The 19,468-nt window shown below is 42.7% G+C and overlaps 1 protein-coding gene across 3 annotated transcripts in view; it reads left to right on the forward strand.

Annotated features, from left to right (window-relative positions):
* Positions 1-19,468, forward strand: part of PTK2B (protein tyrosine kinase 2 beta) — a 138,786-nt gene that overhangs the window by 88,210 nt on the left and 31,108 nt on the right. For all 3 annotated transcript variants that reach the window (XM_072719531.1, XM_026007887.2, XM_072719530.1), the window contains exons 3-5: positions 16,516-16,694; positions 17,236-17,323; positions 18,531-18,610. In XM_072719531.1, coding sequence (XP_072575632.1) covers positions 16,516-16,694; positions 17,236-17,323; positions 18,531-18,610 — 347 coding nt within the window. The remainder of the gene's footprint in view (positions 1-16,515; positions 16,695-17,235; positions 17,324-18,530; positions 18,611-19,468) is intronic.

A 19,468-nucleotide genomic window follows, 5' to 3' on the forward strand; every position in this document is an offset into this window, starting at 1 on the left:
ATTTACTGGCTAGAATTCTGTGTCTCAATTCCGAATTCCATCAGGAAAGAGAAAACGCTTCCGATTGATCTGGTGTCTACAGAGGGCAATGTCTTCGGTCTGTAGCAGTAAATGCCTAAGAGGTGCTGTAAATAGGGCTGGTGGATTGGTTCATAGAACCACTACCATGGTCTTCTTAGATGAGGCAGACAATCTGAGTCACCAGAGAGTTTTTAAATACCAGTTTTCCAAGTCCCATCCCAAATTCTCTGAATTAGAATTTCGGGGTACTGGGACTGGTTGTTGCCTGAGAGCATTCACCTCTGCCATTTCCCCTATCCAGATTTGGCCAGCTGAATAGTGACTGCCTCCTGTCCATCTCTAAATGGAGGCGGCCTCTTAGAGAGCAGGGGCTGCATCTTATTCACCATTATGTCCCCTGTGCCTACAGAGAGCCTCACACAAGGTAGATGTTTGTGGAATGAATGAATGAAGAAACAAATGAAATAATGCCTGGAAAGTACTCAAATGAGATCGGTAATCTTTCGGGTCACTTGATGTAAAGACCACATAGGATGTTGACCAGAAGGAAGATTGGCATTCATAAATAATAATGTGTAGGAGGGGTGATAGAGTTTCATCTGGCTTAAAGGAGAATTCTCTGTATCACGTTGGGCAAGTCTCTTGACCTCATGGGTCTCACTTTCCTCACTTAAAAACAGAGTCAATGGGGAGCCTGGGTGGCTCAGTAGGTTAAGCATCTGCCTTCCGCTCAGGTTACCATCCCGGGGTCCTGGGATTGAGTCTGGCATCGCTCTCTGCTTCTCCTTCTACCCCTCCCCCACCCTGCTCGTGTTCTCTTTCAAATAAATAAATAAAATCTTTTTAAAAAATAATAAAAGAATAAAAATAAAAAGAGAGTCAAATTAGGTGACCTCTAAATTTACTTAAGATTCCAAAGTTCCAGCCTAAGATTTATGAACTTAATAAACATTTGAATGTTGGAGTACCCGTATAATTGGAGATTATATTTTTGTGCCTACCTCAATGAGGCCTGCTTTATAGGATCTAGAAGGCAAAATATCTGTTTAACTTCAGTTTCATCAGGAGCTGAATGAATTTTGGTCATTCTTCTTCTGTCTGGCTATGTGGAATTTACTGTCTAGCCAGCATTTTAATTTTAGAGTTTTATATTTTACAAGGAGTTTATTCACTCCTTCAAAGCTGATCCTGTACATAAGGTATGAAGTCTCCACTTGATAGCACATGAGCCAAGCACGTGAGCATAAACTATGGCATTTGTCTCAAGCTGGAAGATGATGTCTGCTTCTACCATTTAAGTATGATTTTGTTATGCCTACTCTGCACAACCAAGTTTATTATAACAGCTGAACTAAAACATTTATTTTGGAAGATTTTTTTTACAACTATAAAATGAATTTATGAGCGATATACATGAAAGGAAAGCTATAGACCAGCATCTCTCATGAACATAGATGCAAACATCTTCAACAAAATGTTAGCAGATGGAATCCAACAATTTATAAGATGAATGCGTGTTCATGCAGTATTAATAATAGCTTTCTATTTAGCACTACTGTGTACAGGCACTATGCTAAACTCTTCACTGTATCACCTCATTTAATCCTCATGAGAACTCCAGGAGATCGGATATGTTTACATTTTACAAATGAGGAAACTGGAGCAGAGAAATTATTTGTCCAAAATCACAAAGTGATCAGAAATGAAACAGTTTCTGATTCCTGAGGCCATCCTCTGATACTGTGTGGTATACAAAAGTTCAAACACAGGTAACCTAGAAGAATAAAAACATATGTATGGATATGCACTACCCCAAGACAGCACTGTTCCCGTTTTGATGTATTTCATTCTGGATTTGTTGGTTTCAGTTTCTAGCCACCGTCCTTCTTTGTATATGGTCTTGTATCCTATACCTCCCATTTATTACAAGAGAAGCATTTTCCAAAACTTTTCCAAGCTCTTTAAAACTCTGTGTGGCCCTCCCATTATTTCTGGGGCCGTTTCAAACTATTTTGATTGGCTACTTGCTGTGGGGATTTTGCTATTTAAAACATTCCTACAGTGAGTTTCTTAGTATACAGGATATTTCTGTATTTTGAGTCATTCCTTCAATTTATACTCTGTCCTTGTCTGGGTGGCTTAAACAACTGGAAATTTATTTCTCATGGTTCTGGAGGCTGGAAGTTCAAGATTGTGGTTGGGTTCTTTGAGGGCTCTCTTTCAGATTTGCAGAGGGCCACTTTCTTGCTGTGTACTTACATGGCAGACAGATATCTCACCTCTCTCTCTATTTTCACTTTTAAGGGCACTAATCTTATTCATGAAGGTTTTGCCTTCAAGACCGAATTACCTCCCAAAGGTTCCACCTCCAGATACCATCCCAGTGGGGATTAGGGCTTCAACATATGGATTTGGAGGTGATAAAACCATAGCATCCATAGCATGCTTCGAGGCATAGAACTAAGTCGAAGATATGAACACTTCTCCATTTCTCAGTATACCACATATATTCCTTTGATATCTGTCTTTGTACTGGAGACAAGAACTCCTCCAGGCAGGGACTTTGTCCTGTCCACTGCTATACTCACATATAACCACAGCACCTGGAATGGGACCCAATATGTGGCACCAGATTAATGTGTAATTGTTGAATGCATGGGTCAGAATCCCTGAGAGGCTTTCTTATGTAATGTTTTCTCCTTGCAGAAGAAAATAAATATTGATGAGTCAAGCAGTTCTCCTTGGGGAGCTGTCCTACACCTCCTGGGTGGTGGCCTTTGGAACTATTCAGGAGCCTCCTTTTTGGATTGTCATATTGTCATCATCATTGTCAGGATGACTAGGCCAAGGGGCAAGACATTCATTGGTGACAGCTATGGGTGATGATGAATGGTTCCACACAACCAAGAATCGTCCGGACGCAAGTGCCAGCTGTGCCCACTGAGATTCACGGATGTGAGCTATAGAGCATAATAGTGAAATGAATGCCCAGGACCCATCACCCTGTGTGAGAAATAAAATTTCACCAATCACGTTGAAGTGACCCACAAGATGCCACACAAACAAATCATAAAATCATTCCTTGAAGAGGTATATTATTAGTAGGGGGACTTTTTCAAAGAAGTGTGTGAAGTCCATTTGGTACTTTCCTGTAATGATCTTCACTCCTCCCAAACCTCAGCTGGGCATCAAAAGCCCTCCCTCGTGATTTATTAGTAAATCCAAACACTTGACAGAACAGTCTCTTTTTTTCACAGAATATTTTTATTTCTCAGAGGCACCTCTTATGTTTTGTTCAAGTCATTTAAAGAGAATACCTCTTGTTGCCTTTTTGACCTGCTTTTTGCACTTCCTCAGGGCTTTACTTCCTGACTCTACACGTAGCTGACAAGGGAAAAGGAAGGAGCCTGTTGTAGTGAGCTCTTGCCATGGGAACAGAAAACCCTTCATGGTTTTCTTGCTCCAAGCAGAAGGAAATCATTTTTATCTGCATTATTTCTTCTCAGCCAACTTCTTCATGGCCATGACCTGACATCCTACAAGGCTCATTTATCACACTTCAGCCTCCTGCTGCTGCTAATACTGGCTTCAGCTTGGAAACAGTATCAGATCCCTTTTCCAGAATTGACCTTCCTCAATCACCTGTGCTCCTTATTCAGAGCTCAATGGCTCTTGGAATCCTGGCAACCATGGCTTGCTTCTTCCCTTAGCCACTATCATGGGAGTGGGTCTCTGAAGATGTCAGTTTCCACTCAGGCGGAGAGAGTCTGAGGAGCCTCTGGCCGAGGCCCCCTTGTACTCCACTTCAGGCTCTCAAATTTATATCTCAGTTACAGATTTCTCAAATTAATTAATCCAGAAATGGCTTGCCCCTTCTGATCCCATGCCTCTCCCTTCTCCTTTGCCTGCCCATCACAATAACGATCACCATCTACTGAGACCTCCTCTGTGCCAACCACTGTGCTAAGCTCTTTGTGTATCTGTAATCCACATAAGCTGACCAGCTTGCTTTTTCCTTGAGGCCAGTCTCAGTATGGTGTCATATCCCAAATAGTATCAGTCTATCATCTAAAAAGAATTAATTGAAAAATCACTTTAAAATGTTATTCTCTTTAGGAGGAAAATATCATTGGGGTTGCACTTTCAAGATAGCAAAATTTCTTAAAATTCTCATAATTATTTCTTAATACCTATTTGGGTTGGCTGCTGTCCAGAAACATCTTCGCTTTCATTTTCAAATTCCTAAATTCGGGCCCATGCAATCTCTTCTCTTTCTCCCCTCTATTGTTCTTTTCTAGATCTATTCTTTTTCTTTCTTCAGTCATTCTTTGTTTCTTTCATTGTAAGTCAAATCCAACTGGATTGAGACCTCTCCACTTTTACCCTACCCATCACTAAGTTAATGGTCCAGAGGTGCAAGAGTTGGGTGGTGCACAGAAACCCCTTAGAAGATAAAGGAGGGGACAGTTAACATCCTTATAATTTAATATCTGCTCTTTTTATTTACAGCACATGCTATTTGATCTAATCCTGCCCAAAAATCCACAATGGAAGGGGTATTTTCCCATTTTACAGATAAAGAAACAAGGCCAAGACCACACAGCCATGGCCAGATCCAGTAGATGCCAAAGCCTGTGATGGTGTTGATCACAGCACTCCTGATCTCTTGAATATTTTTGACCATGGTATACTGTCCTTTTACCCCCAAGTTGTTATCCAGAGAAGCTGGTTCCTATTCATTTACTTATCAATTCTTTCTTCAAACATCTGTGTCAAGCACTGGGCTCCGAGTAGGGGATGATATTGCATGTCAGATTTGGCTTCCAACCTTGACTTGAAAGGCTGGAAAAGCAAACATGGACAAATGTCTTAGTTATAACTAGTAAATGTCTGTGTCAGTTTCTTAGGACTGCCATAACAAAGTACCACAAGTGTGGTAACTTAAAACATCATTGTTTCACAGTTTCAGAGGCTAGAAGTCCAAGATCAAGGTGTCGGCAAAGCCATGTTCCCTCTGAAATTTATAGGACAAAGATTCTTCATTGCCTCTTTTTAGTTTCTAGTGGTTTGCTGGCCATATTTTGGCATTCCTTGGCCCATAGATATATCACCCAAATCCTCCACCTTCATGTGGCACCTTCTTCCTGTGTGCATGCCTCCCTCTATGTTCAAATTTCCCATTCTTATAGGGACACCAGTCATATAGGATTAGGATCCATCCTAATGACCTCATTTTAACTTAATTCGTCTGTAGAGACCCTATTTCCAAATAAGGTCACATTCTAAAGGACTAGAGGTTAGGATTTCAACATATCTTTTGGGGGGCACACAATTCAACCCATAACAGTGCCTTACTAAATGTGTGTGCACAATTCTTTGGGGACCCAAGACAGGAAACAAACCCTATCAATGCAAGTCAGGGAAGACCTCACAGTGCTGACTGGCCCCAAAAGCTCACCAGGAGGAGAGCACAGAGAGAGGGGTGCCAGCGTCCTCCGGGTAGGAAGAGTATGCTGTGCTTGGAGAGGGAGGTGGGAACTGACAGCATACCATGAGTGAGAGTGGGAGATGAAACTTTCATGCCTCAAGCTAAAGAGTTTGCATCCTATCCTAGCACACAGCAAATGAGAGCCATTATGGTTTTCAACAAAAGTCATCCATTTAAGTTTGCCCTCAATCTCAAAGTGGAGCCTTTATAAATAGAATTTAAGCAGGATGTTTTTTAAAACTACGGCTTTAATTTATTAAAACTGTAAATTCAGTCATCTAAAAAGAGGAGGGTTGTGCCCTCCTTAGGGGTGCCTTGGGTGGCTCAGTCTATTAAGCATCTCGCTCTTGCACAGCTCATGATTTCAGGGTCCTGGGATCGAGCCCCCTGTTGGGCTCCCTGCTCATTGAGGAGTCTGCTTCTCCCTCTCCCTCTGCCCCTCCCCCCCCCACTCATATGCTGTCTCTCTCTCTCAAATAAATAAATAAAATCTTACAAAGAAAAAAAAAAAGAGGAACATTATGCCTTCATTAGGAACAGAGTAAGAAGAATGAGTGAGATCAAGCCAGGAAAGCCATTTGAAGGCCAGTGCCTCAGGTGGGGTCCCACGAAGCAGATGCTGCACTGTGGGGTTGCACTCAGGAGGCACGTCAGGGGGTACTCTCATAATACCCTCCTGGGGGTAGTGACCAAAACTGGATTGGGCAGAGAGAGAGAGGGTGGGCTGTGATATGGCCACACCACGGGGAGCTCCAGGGTTCCGATGAAAAAACAGGGCCTTTAAGTCCCTGGATACAGGCTGCCCCCAGTAAGGGCTGTGACCCTAGACAAGCCGTGGGCAATTCTAATGGGGGCGGAGGGAGGGGGGTGGCAGGCTGTCAACTCAGTTGTTTCTAAAAACCCAGCCACTAGCATGAAGATATTTAATAAGTTCAAACAACAACAACAACAACAAAATCAGGTGTTTTGTTTAAAAAAAAAAATAGGTGAACCTGAGAAAATCATGAGACTACTAAAGAAGTGATAAAATCGTGACTGAGATATAAAAATAGACCTTTAGATCAAAGGGACAGAAAAAGACACAAGAAGCAGCCCAACACATATAACGACTAATGTTAGACACCCTTGTGAAAACAAGTTAACTTTAAGCCATATCTCACGCTGTATACAAAAATCTATCTCAGATGGGGGAAAAAATGTGACTGAGTACCAATAAAGCAGAGAGAAAGTGGCCTGAGCACTTAATTGCTTGGGTGACCTTTCTCTTTGGGGAAATAAATGATCCTGGGCGCAGGACAAGCATTCATTCCTGTCCCTTCTTTGTTTCTGACTTAGGAGAGAGGAAATGCCAGAGACAGAGAGGCAGAGATGGTTTGGGGTCTTCAAGCTCTTTTTTTTTTTTTTTTCAAGCTCTTTGATAAAGCAAATAAGTCAGTGTTAGGCAAGTCTGAAGAAATGCCACAGAAATCCCACTGCATGCAAGAAGGTGTGAGCCAGGGGAAGTCTGAGAGCTTGTTTTTCAGTAACCCCCAAATGGGCAGAGGTAACGGTTTCCCTATAGCAAAAAATAAAATAAAATAAAAAATACATGCAGGGCTCTTCTAAATAACAAGTGATAAAATTAGGACAGCTTTTTTTTTTTTTCTATATTGCATTTGGCAATTTAGTGACTAGATAAATATCTTAAACTGTTTTCCTAAAAAGTGATTTAGTAATAGAGAAAGAAGTACTGAGTCATTAATGACCATTTATGAGCCATGGGCCGAGGGCTGGTTTGGCTGCTCCCACCATTTGCTTGAGAAGTTGTGTGACTAGCAGAGGAGAGGCAGTCAAGTGAGGGGGGCAGGGCTGATATAAGAGCTCTCACCTTCAAGTTCCTCTTCCTTTAAACCAATTAAAGAATCGCCCCCACTCTGGGCCCCCTCAAGTCAAACCACTTTCTTCCTCCTACCCTAAATAGAAGTTCCTTGGGGGTGGGGGTTGCTCTCTGAGTATGTACTGGGGCTCCCCACAGCGCTTTGTGAAGTGAGTGCATCATAGGAAGTTGCTGATGGTTTGAGTGAAGGAAGTGTTCTGTGCCTTCATACAACAAGGGTAGTGAACAGCAAGGAGACTGGCTCCAGGAGCTTGTCATCCTACTAAAGTGTGGGTCACAACCTGGTTTGTGTGACTCCAAGGTGCGTGCTCTATGTCACCCTTGGTGGGCAGCCTTGTTTCTCCCCACCTGAGCCTGAAGGATTTGCACACCTTGCAGTGCAGTTCCTGACATATTGCAATTCTGGAGCTAGCACAGACATTGCAGGCTGAGAGCAAAGTCCCCGACCAGCCCCTCCTCGAAATCCAGTCACAAGCTCCAGGCTTCCCAGACCACCCATACTTCTGACCAACTGGCTACCAATTTGGGGGTTCCTACTACTCACCTCCGAAAGTTCGTTAATTTGCTAGAATGACTCGCAGAGCTCAGGAAAGTGCTATACCACTGATTACAATTATATTGTAAAAGATGCAAATCAGGACCAGCTAAATGAAGAGATACTTGGGATGGAGTGCAAGAGGGCCCCAAACATGAAGTTTCTTCATTCTTAGGACACATCACCCTCTGGGCATGTCAATGTGCATCATAAACTAGGAAGCTCTCCTGAACTGGTGCTTTTATTGAGGTTTCGTTGTGCAGGCATGATTGATCAGTTGATGGATTGATTGGTTGAACCATTGGTGATGTAATTTGACTTCCCAGCTCTCTGCCTGTACCTGAAAGATAGGCTGATATCATGTGGCTCCAAGTTCCCAGCCTCTGATCACACAGTTGGTCCTTCCAGCAAAGTGGACCCCCATCCTGAGACTATTTAGAGTCCCACCATGACTCACCTCATTAGCATAAACTCAGGTATGATCCATGAGCCTCACCATGAACAACAAAGTCACTAACACTTAGAAAATCCCAAGGATTCAGAGGCTCCCACCCAGAAACAAGGACAAAGACCAGCCAAATTCTTTACTATATAACATACTTTCATTAGCAACCAGTGAGGTGATAGTGGTGGTAGATGGAGCTGCCTCTCTCCAGGAGCTTCAGGTTTGCTTCTCTGGGAAGAATGCTGCTCCCACAGGAACCTGCCAGCACCAGGCAGTCTCCCAAATCACACACTTTACGTTTAGAAAACACCCAACTTCTTCCTTACTGCAAGATGGAATCTCTCTTCCTATGAAAATCTGTTGGACAGAGTCTCAAATGAATTTCTATCCCAAGGACCTAAAATTACCCCCACCATCCTTACAACAGAAATTGGGTGCTTTTTAGAAAGAAACCTAGGAAAATGTCCCCTCAAGCTGTACCCTAGAGAGTTTCCTCCACCACAGAGCAAAGAGTGGGATTCAGTCCCACCTCTCTCAGAGACTCAGAGTGGAAGAGAAGAGGCCAGGCCTTGTCTGGCCTGATAGAAATCTTACTCATTCATTTGCTATGGTACCTTTATGTCTCATGTGCCTGGGCATCTCCTTCACCAGAACCTCTCTATTTATTTTGAAATTATTTTAAACTTATAAAAATGTTGAAAGAACAGTACAAAGAATTCCCAAAGTGCCTCCACTCCGATTCCCCAGTAGTTGTGTAGCCAGCGCTCAGAGGTGCAAGAGCACCTGGTCCCGCAGACCCCACACAGACCAGGCTTGGCCACTTGCCTCCACAAAATCCAAAGACAGAGAAACAAGTGGCGGTGAAACAAGAAGGGGATTTATTTCAGTGAGGCCAACACTGGGAGACAATAGACTAGTGTCTCAAAGGCTGCCTCCAAAGTGCTGAAAATACTTCCAGGTTGATGTAAGGAAAATGTGGGGCAAGGTCAGCGGGCAAGGTCAGCGGGTAAGGTCAGATAAATCACTGTCTTGGGGTCGGCTCAGGGCAGGTCCTATTGGTTGAGGGGGTAGTTTCCATTCCCATCACAGGATGCTTTGCCCATAGGGTCTTTTGCCTGAGTTAAAAGATAAGCTGGGGGAGGGGGGAGGAGGAGGGGAGAGATCAGCTGGAAAAAAGGACTTGTCATTATTCTTTTTCTGATTTATTTGAAAGTAAGTTGCAGCAATACCACCCCATCAACCAAAATACTCCAGTGGTTTTTTGTTGTTGTTGTTGTTTTTTTTTGGGGGGGGGGGTTGTGTTTTGTTTTTTTTTTATACTCCAGTGTTTATTCCCTCACAAAGACACTCTCCTACAGACCTAGCCTGCAGCCATCAAAGGAGAAAGCCCAAACTGCTATAACACTATCTCGGAACTGGAATATCCATTCAAATTTTACCAACTGTCCTTCCAGTGTCTGTTTTTTCTATCTGGCCCAGGAGCACACATTCCATTGAGTCACCATGTCTCTGTGGTCTCCTCCAGTGTAGAAGAGTTCCTCAGTCTGAAAGACTGCAGGCCTTTTCAAGGAGATGGTGAAAAGGGAACCCTCTTACACTGTTTGTGGGAAGGCAAACTGGTACAGCCACTCTGGAAAAAACAGTACAGAGCTTCCCCAAAAAGTTAAAAATAGAGCTACCCTATGATCCAGCAATTCCACTTCTGGGTATTTATCAGAAGAAAATGAAAACACTAATTCAAAGAGATATATTCATTCTTGTGTTCTTGGCAGCGTTGTTTACAATAGCCAAGTTATGGAAGCAATCCAAGTGTCAATCCACAGAATGGATAAAGAATGGATATATACAGTGGAGTATCACTCAGCCATAAAAAATGGAATATTATCATTTGCAATGATGTGGATGGAGCTAGAGAGTATTATAGTAAGTGAAATAAGTCAGACAAAGACAAATACTGTACAGTTTCGCTCTTATGTACAATATAACAAATGAAGAGAAAAATAAAACACAACAAAAAGCCAAGCTTATAGATACGGAGAACAGATAGATGATTGCCAGAGGGGAGATGTGGCAGGGAGTGGGCAAAATGGCCAAAGGGGATCAAAAGGTACAAACTTCCATTTATAAAATAAATAAGCTATAGGATGTAAGGTACAGCATGGTGACCATAGTCATAATACGATATTGTATATTTGAAAGTCACTAAGAGATTAAATCTTAAAAGTTCTCATCACAAGAAAAAAATGTTTGATGATGTGCAGTGATGTATGGTAACTAGACTTATTGTAGTGATCATTTCTCAGTGTAAACAAACACTGAATCATGTTATATCCTGAAACTAATATAATGTTATGTTAATTATACCTTAATTTTTTTAAAAAGGTAACAGTTACCAAAAAAAAAAAAAAAAAAAAGAATACAAACCTTTTATTCTATAGGTCTCTGGAGAGATTCCTCACCTTGGGTTGTATAACTAGACTTGGCCAAGAACTCTTGGCAAGAATATTTCAGAAATAATGCTGTGCTCTGCTTGGTGCATCAAGGTGGGAGGCGTGCTTTGTTTACCTGTTCCATGACTGATGATGTTAATTAACCTTGATGACCTGATCATTTATACACACATATGTATATCATATATACACACACACAGACATATATATGACTAGAATCTGAGGGAAGATATGCTGAGACTATGTCAATATCCTATTCATCATCAGATCTCCACCCTCCAGCTTTATCATCCATTGATGAATCACGCCTGAACCAACCAACACTGAGTTTGTTGCCAAATTTTGGTTTCCCGTTTCCATTCTTTCTTCTACTACATTTACTAGTTGGCATTCTACCATAACGAAGAATATTCCTTTCTGTCTCATTTCTTTGTCTATCTCAGATTCTGTTTTATTCAACGGGATGTAATCCATTGTATATGTAATGTAATCCATTATATGTGTGTGTTATTTTTAATTTTTTAAATTTTTTTACTACTTTTTAGATTTAAATTCAGTTAATTTAATACAGAGTGTTACTAGTTTCAGAGGTAGATTTTAGTGATTCATCAGTCTTATATAACATCTAGTGCTCATTATATCAAGTGCCTTCCTTAATGTCCATCACCTAGTTATCCCATCTTCCCACCACCCTCCCCTCAAGCAACCCTCAGTTTGTTTCCTATGTATTTCTATCACTATATATTTTTATACTTAAGTGTCCCAGATCTGTCTTATGCCAGCCCCTTTAAGCTAATACTGTTTCTTTGTTATATATCCCAACATTCTCTGAACACTTCCCTTTTTTCTAGGACAAAAAGATATTCTTGTACTTTCTTTGCCCCAGCCCTGGAATCAGCCATTTGTCTAAGGATCCCTGGATTTATTTATTTATTTATTTATTTATTTATTTATTTATTTATGAGAAAGAGAGAGAGAGAGAAAGCACGCAGCGGGATGGGGCATGCTCCCTACTGAGCACGCAGGGAACCCAAAAGTGTGGCTTTATCTCACCAACCCTGAGATCATGACCTGAGCCAAGATTAAGAGTCAGATGTTTAACCAACAGAGCCAGCCAGGAGCACACCCCCTCACCTGCCCCTCCCACCACCATGTCCCAGTCCTTTTAGTGGAGAAAGGTATTTGGAAACTAAGACCCAGTGTTTGGTATACAATGACCATCTGGATGTCATGGACCTCAGGCTCTTTCAGTACACATAGGGCTCTCAGTGGCACATGCTCACAACTCCTGTGTGCTCCTGGGCTCCCATGCCTTCTCCCTCTTCAGCCCTGTAAAACCTTGAGTACTCACCAATACTTCCAATTCTAATCCCTCACCTAAGGATCCACTCTAGATTTCTCCTCTCCATATTTTGAGTATGTTCTCCATCATCAAGAAGCTTATTTCCCATTATCTTTAATATATTTACTCTTTTGCTGGATCCCCCTGTAGGTAAACTTTGTCTTCACCTCTCTAGGATCTCTGCTCCTGGCCCCACCTCCTCCTTTGCTCTGTTCCTGGCTTTGCAGCCACTGCCAATCCCTCAGCCTCCCACCTTTGGCCTTGGCCATACCACATACTCCAAGAGGAGGGAAAAGTAAAAGAGACAAAAAGGTAGAAGAGGACAGCAGGGTTTGTTTGTTTGTTTTTCCAAAGCTTTCTTTGTTTTTACAAAAGCACAAAAATTTCCACTGGAGCTCTAAAGGTAGCTCTCTGCCTCCTAACCCTCTTCTATTTGCAGAAAATACAGATTTATTCATTTATTTTAATTTTTTTATTCATTTGTTTGATGTTATTCATTTTTTCACCATTTTATACAGAGATTTCAAAAATGGTGGAATCCCTTAGCTGGACTGATCTTCCTCCAGATAACAATGATAAAATCTGGACAAAATAACAAGGAAATTATCTTGAAAGCCTTGGACAGTAATCATAACCAGCAGAGACTAGAGGGAAATCTGCTCTTGAGAGCAGAACTGCAAGGAATGAGATTTGCAAATTTCTGGCTTTTTGCCTGAGGGCGCTTTCCAATCTGAGAGGGGTGGGAAGGGCAGAAAGCTGCAGCCTCACTTGGCTTGAGGCATCAAAGGATAGAATTTAGGGTTGATTGAGCAGCCAAAATATTGAGGAAAATCCTGGAGAAGAGGGAGCCCCCCCATGGAGTGAACCCCAAAATAGAAGATTAGTTTTATTTTTTTTTAATTTTCAGAAGCATCAAAATACATAAGCTATTTAGGAGTAAAGTTACAAAAGATTGCAAAACTACATACTGAAAAGTGCAAAACACTGCTGAGAAAAATTAAAGAAGAGTAAAATTAAGTGGAGATATATATTTGCAGATTAGAAGACTCCAAGCTATTAAGATGTCAATGCTACCCCCGCTAAGCTATTGATTTCACACAATCTCAGTCATGATTCAGCAGGCATTTTATTTATTTTTTTAAGATTTTATTTACTTATTCATGAGAGACACAGAGAGAGAGAGAGAACCAGACAGAGAAGCAAGCTCCGTGCAAGGAGCCCGATGTGGGATTCGATCCCAGGACTCCAGGATCATGCCCTGGGCAGAAGGCGGGCGTTTAACCCCTGAGCCACCCAGGAATCCCCTCAGCAAGCATTTTAAATAGAAAGTGACATGTGATTCAAAAATGTATATGGAAATGCAGAGACCTAGAATAGCACAATAATCTCGGAGAGGAGATGGTAAAAGGTTTATACTATTTGACTTCAAGATCTCTTCTAAAGCTACAATAATGCAGACAGTGTGGTACTGACAGAGTATAAACAAAGATCAATAGATCAAAAGTGAGAGTCTAGGACTAAATCTAAACTTACTAACCAGTTGATTTTGACAAAGGCAGCAAAACGATTCGATTGGAAAATGAAATTCAACAACCACTGCTGAACAACCATAGATCTTTATGAGAAAGAAAAAAAAATAAATGTTGACCCCTACCTCACACCATACAGAAAAATTAATTCAAGATGGTTCACAGACCTAAAAGGAAAAGTTAAAACTATGAAGTTTATAAAAGAAAATAGGAAAATATCTTCATGATATGGAGGCGGGCAAAGGTTTCTTAGACACAATGCAGAAAGCACTGACCATAAAAGAAAATTTTGATAAGTAAGGCTTTACCAAAAGAAACTGACAAGGAAATCACTAATAGGCACAGTGCAGACCTGGAGAAAATATTTTTAAAACACATAGAAAGTACTTTTATCTAGAATGTATAAGGATCACCTACAGCCCAATAATAAAAAGACAGCACAGAAAAATGGACAAAGGAGTGGAACAAATACTTCACAAGGGAAGATACATGAATGGCCAGATGAAAACATGCTCAATATCATTAGTCATCAGAGAGATGCAAATTAAAAGCACAATGAGATACTATACATAACCCTTAAAAAGACATAATACCAAATGTTGGTATGGATGTAGCTTAATGGACATCTCATATATCACAGTGGAAATGTACAATGGAATGGTCTGAGCAGTTTCTTATAAAGTTGAACATACATCTACCTTTGACACAACAATTTCCACTCCTAGATATTTGTCCAAACAAAATGACAACATTTGTACATAAGAAGACCTGTACATTAATGTTCATAGTACTTTTATTCACAGTAGCAAAAAATAAGAATTAACCCGGGTATCTAGAAACAGGGGAATGAATTATATATACTAAATGTTTCCATTTATATGAAGTTCTAGAACAGGCAAAACTAGGCAAAAATGGGAGGAAAACCTAATTGCCTGGAGTTGGGGTGGGCATGGGCATTAGGGTTGACTGAGGAGGAGTATAAGGAAACTTTCTGGCTATCTTGAAAAGTTCTGTATCTTAATTATTGGCATGCAGATTACACACAAACTGTATAGCTAAAATGTCTGCATCTTAATGTCTATAAATTTTACCTTAAAAGAACTGTAAAAAACGGTAATAGTTGAATTGCAGTTGTGGGGGGGGGGGTGTTGTCAGTGGTAGAATGAATGAAGCAAGAATGGTTGAGTGTTCATAATCGTTGAATATGGGTGATGTGTACATCGGGATTTATTATACTCTTTCCTTTGACTTCAGTGTACTTCATACATGTTTGAAATTTCCAGTAATTACAGGGATTCTAGTCCTGGAGAAATTAGACATAAGCCAGTAAGTTTCATTTGGGGCAGGGAAGTCTCTCCATTTAAAAACATCAGAGCCTGGGACTCCAGGTGGAGCTCAGAAGTGACAAGGGTATTTTGGATAATATAGTCATATGAGTGGGCAGAGCAGTACAGAGTGTCGGGGCAGGAGAAATGGGTGGAAATAAGGACAAAATGGTCAGCTTCACAACCATGAAACTCTCTCTCTTGTCTGTGTCTGTCTTGCTGTTGGTCCCATTGGTCACAGCCTTCTTCCCCATCCCAAGACCACAGTTCTGATCCCTGCACTGATTTGTTACAACTGTTAATGTGTGCTTTCTGTGCCTCAGTTTCCCCATCTGTCTCACAGACCAAGAGTTGACTTCTCTGATGGACATTTGCTTCCCTAAGGGAGAAGGGACTTTTTAGGGTGTCTTTTAGTTTTACCCCTGCATGGAGTTGAAGAGGGCTGGCAGGAGACAGAGCTGGATCAATGCATGTGGGTTGCCCAGCCAGACCAGTAATTTGGTATTCCTTTAAAACAGTACCATTTAAGTATGAGTTTAACATTTTATTAGTGAAAATAAGAAGAGTTTAAAAAATTTGCCTTTGATGGTACTTTCTGCTCCATTGGGAGTGGGCTCAATTCACCAATCATGTGTGTAACCATCTAAGAAACCTGAATTAAACTGAAACTGATGTGATTTCAGAACTAGGCGGGACCTTATGGATGGATTTCCAGGCAGCTGCCCAGTGGACCTCTTCTTGACCCAGCTCTGGCTCAAGGCCAGGAAACTATGGCGTCAGGCTCTGGGCAGGCCAACTTCTGATCAACAAGAAAGCAGGAATTGGAGGGTTCTTAATTTCTTGTCAACACTTAATTTCCTGTGGCCATGCTTCTTATGTGGAAACTGCGCCACTTAATTCCATTAATGTGAATCTCATCCTTCTGCCTTGCCTAGCTACAGCACCCCGCAAAGCAGCTTGGCCTAGTAGAAATCCTCAGAGTCCACTGGCCCCAGGTTTAAAACCCCCGCTTACTTCCATAAGCTGTGTAACCTACATTAGTCTGGTCATCAGAGCCAAAAGGGGGTGTAACACCTACTTTCCTGTGTTGTATGGATTCCATGAAATAATGTATGCAAGATGCCTGGAGTGCCTACTACAGACCCTCGGTAATGCTGGTTAAATTGGAAACCATTCAGAGGGTGTTTTTACATGGCCGATGCTCAGTAATTATTAATCAGTTTAGTTGGGGTGGGCTGCAGAAGACTCTTTGCTCTTTGCCTTGCTGCATTTGCTCCTACTCTCTCCTTTCACAGTTTCTCTGTCTCATTTTACCAAATTATTCATTCATCAAATCCAACCCACTGTGCACTAAGCCTTGCGCTAAGTGCTAGAGAACCAGAGATAAATGAAAGGTTAAGATGGAACCCTACCCTAGAGAATCAATATACCAGGGGCTGCGTGAGAACCGTGGCAGCCTAGAAGGGGGCACCCCTGAATTGTGTCTCTCTGTTCTCCTCCCCAGGAGGTCATTGCCTCCATCCTGCTGAGCGGACGGATCGGGCCCAACATCCAGCTGGCTGAGTGCTATGGGCTGAGGCTGAAGCACATGAAGTCGGATGAGATCCATTGGTTGCACCCGCAGATGACAGTGGGTGAGGTGCAGGACAAGTACGAGTGTCTGCATGTGGAAGCCGAGTGGAGGTAGGAGAAGAGCCCTGGGCTCTTGAATGGGGGGAGATGAGTATGGAGTGGGGAGGCCCTAGGAAGTCCATCTTTGGAGCACTTCCCAACCCCTGAGAATCTTCTAGAAAATCTGAGTGGCATTTAGGCTTAGTCTTCTTACAGCATCCAATGCATGTATTGGCCAAGGCCTAACATGGGCTCACAGCGCATCCCCTTCCCTGGGCAGATATCAGGAACATCCCTAGACAGGATGTTCTTGGTGTTATGGAGAAGGAGGAAGAGTAGGGCAGGGAGGATAGAGAAGCCAAGTCAAGGGCTCATCTGCAAACCTAAGGAAAGCAATTGCCAGGATAAGGAAGAGTTGGAGAGTCAGGACTAGTGTTGCCTACCACCTGCTGGCCACCCCTCTGTCCTCCATGGTCCTCCACAGTCCTCCACCTGACCACAGACGAGGGAAAGAGGAAGCAGGTCCTGAATGGGTTCCCATGAGCCTCATGGGCAGACCCTTACATGACCAGCTTCCCTGTGTCAACCAGAGAATCTGAACTTCCTATCCCAGGTATGATCTTCAAATCCGCTACTTGCCAGAGGACTTCATGGAAAGCCTAAAAGAAGACAGGACAACGCTACTGTATTTTTACCAACAGGTAGAAGTATTTTATCTTCTTGTCCCCAGGGTTCTACTACTCATCCTCTCCTGAGGAGATAGAAAGACAGAGCCCAGATTTTGGAGGTCCCAGTCTAGGAAACTTCTCTTTGGGGACATACATGCCTTGGTCCCTTGGTCAGGGGTTCCAACCCTGGTTCTCTCATGGCTAATTGAGTGCTGGCTCACCCCGCCCAAATGCACAGGTCCTTTTGGACTTTGCTGGTGGCTCTTTACAGCCCAGGAGACATGGTGGTGAGCAGATAGAGCAAGTCCAAAGAGGAGTGGTAGTCTTAGCAAACAGACTCTGACACACCTGGCTCCTAGCCCAGCTCTGCCACCTACTAACCCCATATCCTCCTAGGGCTTAATTTACCTGCCTGAAGCTGTTTCCTGTTTCAAAAGATTGAGATGATAATAATAACATTTACTTTATAGGGTTGTTATGAGGACCAAATGGTATCATTAGCCGGGTGCTGGTGAACCTCCTCTCCGAAGAAAAGAATCTCTGATTTATAGCATGTGCCAATTTCCATGGTGTAAATATTTCCCTACTATGGCATTTTTTAAGCCACCAGTATGATATCATATGGCTTGCAAAACTACAGAAAATTTAATAACTGGCTTTCATGAGCTGTTTGGAACTGCAGTAACCTGCCACCGGCTGTACTGCCGTTAGCATGCCTAGCACAGGACATGGCACCGTGAGTGCTGAGGACACGTGAGTCTGCTGCCACTATCATCTGTCTGGTCTCTGCCCCCTCCTGGTTTGCTGGACACAAAGCCAGACTTTGATTGTAGAGTGGATGACATCTGCCACTACTTACGAACAAGACTGAATAAACGATTGGCTCATCCCCAAATTCAGTTTCTTTATCTCTAAAATGAAGAGTGGAGAGGAGAATCTGAGCTCCAGCCTCGTAAAGCCATGAGAGAATGTGTCTGAAAGTGCCTCCAAAAACCTGAAGGCCTTGGCTTGTAGAGGCATGATTCTAGAGGGCTCTAGAGGGAGGCAGAGGCAGAGCAGAGGGGAGTCTCCCTCTCTGCTCTTCATCTGCTACATGTTTGTGTATGGTGGGGTATGGGAGACAGAGACAGTTCAGGGCTTCAGGATTGGGTTCAAAGCACCCGCCATCTTCCAGGGCCTCTGTTCAGGGACATAGGGAAGGAGGGCATGACTCTCAACCTTGGCCTTTCTCCCCCACCAGCTACGGAATGACTACATGCAACGCTATGCCAGCAAGGTCAGCGAGGGCATGGCCCTGCAGCTAGGCTGTCTGGAGCTCAGGTATGTGGGCTTGAGGACCCTCCAGGGACTAGAGTTCTTGGCCAGCTCAGAATTGCTTCCAGGGTGGGAAACAAGAGTAAGTATGTGGGGGAGGTGGGAGGAACAATGGATGAATGATGACTAGAAGGTAAGGTGCTCACCAACTGGTCCTTAGAATAGAAAGGCCAGCCCTATCTCTGGTCAGTGTCCCCCACTGCCCTTGCCTCTAGGCTGCCTGCTTCTTCCATCTATCCACCATTCAAGTGATTCAGTAAATGTTTCTTTGAGCCCTAGGCAAGGTCCTGGGAGATATTTGAATGTTGGGTCTCCATCCTTGTTGCTCACTGCTATGTCCTCAGCTGCAATAGGCACCGATAAAAATTCATAGAATTAGAAAGTCTTGCAGAGCTTCCCTCAAACTTCTGGGTCTGGGAGGTGACAGGTGTGTCCACGGTTGCTTATAATACAAGGCAGAATGAAACATGTGCCAAACTCACACGCTTCTAGAAGCCCTTAATCCTTCCTGAAGAATCAGGAAGAGGGGATCTGAACTTCTCAGGAAGGAGGATACATCCCTTTGGGAGATGATGGGGGGAGCTGGGAGTGAAAGACAGTTCATTCCGGACTCAGGGATCAGAGGAAAGAAAAGAACAGACTGGACAGTAGTGGGAGTAAGCAGAGGAGGACCACATTGTGGAAGACTTTGAATGACAGTCTAAGAAATAGGCCTTATTCTTGGTCGTGGAAGCATTCGGGGTGGAGGAGGGTGGCGTGGTCAAAGCTGTGCCCAGCACTTTCTCGACCAGAGTACTTTTCAGTTTCACCATTTGTCGTATCCATCATTTCTTTCATCAGTAAAATGGGAATGATGATAATAGT

Source organism: Vulpes vulpes, chromosome 9 (assembly GCF_048418805.1).
Source record: "Vulpes vulpes isolate BD-2025 chromosome 9, VulVul3, whole genome shotgun sequence".
Taxonomy (NCBI): domain Eukaryota; kingdom Metazoa; phylum Chordata; class Mammalia; order Carnivora; family Canidae; genus Vulpes; species Vulpes vulpes.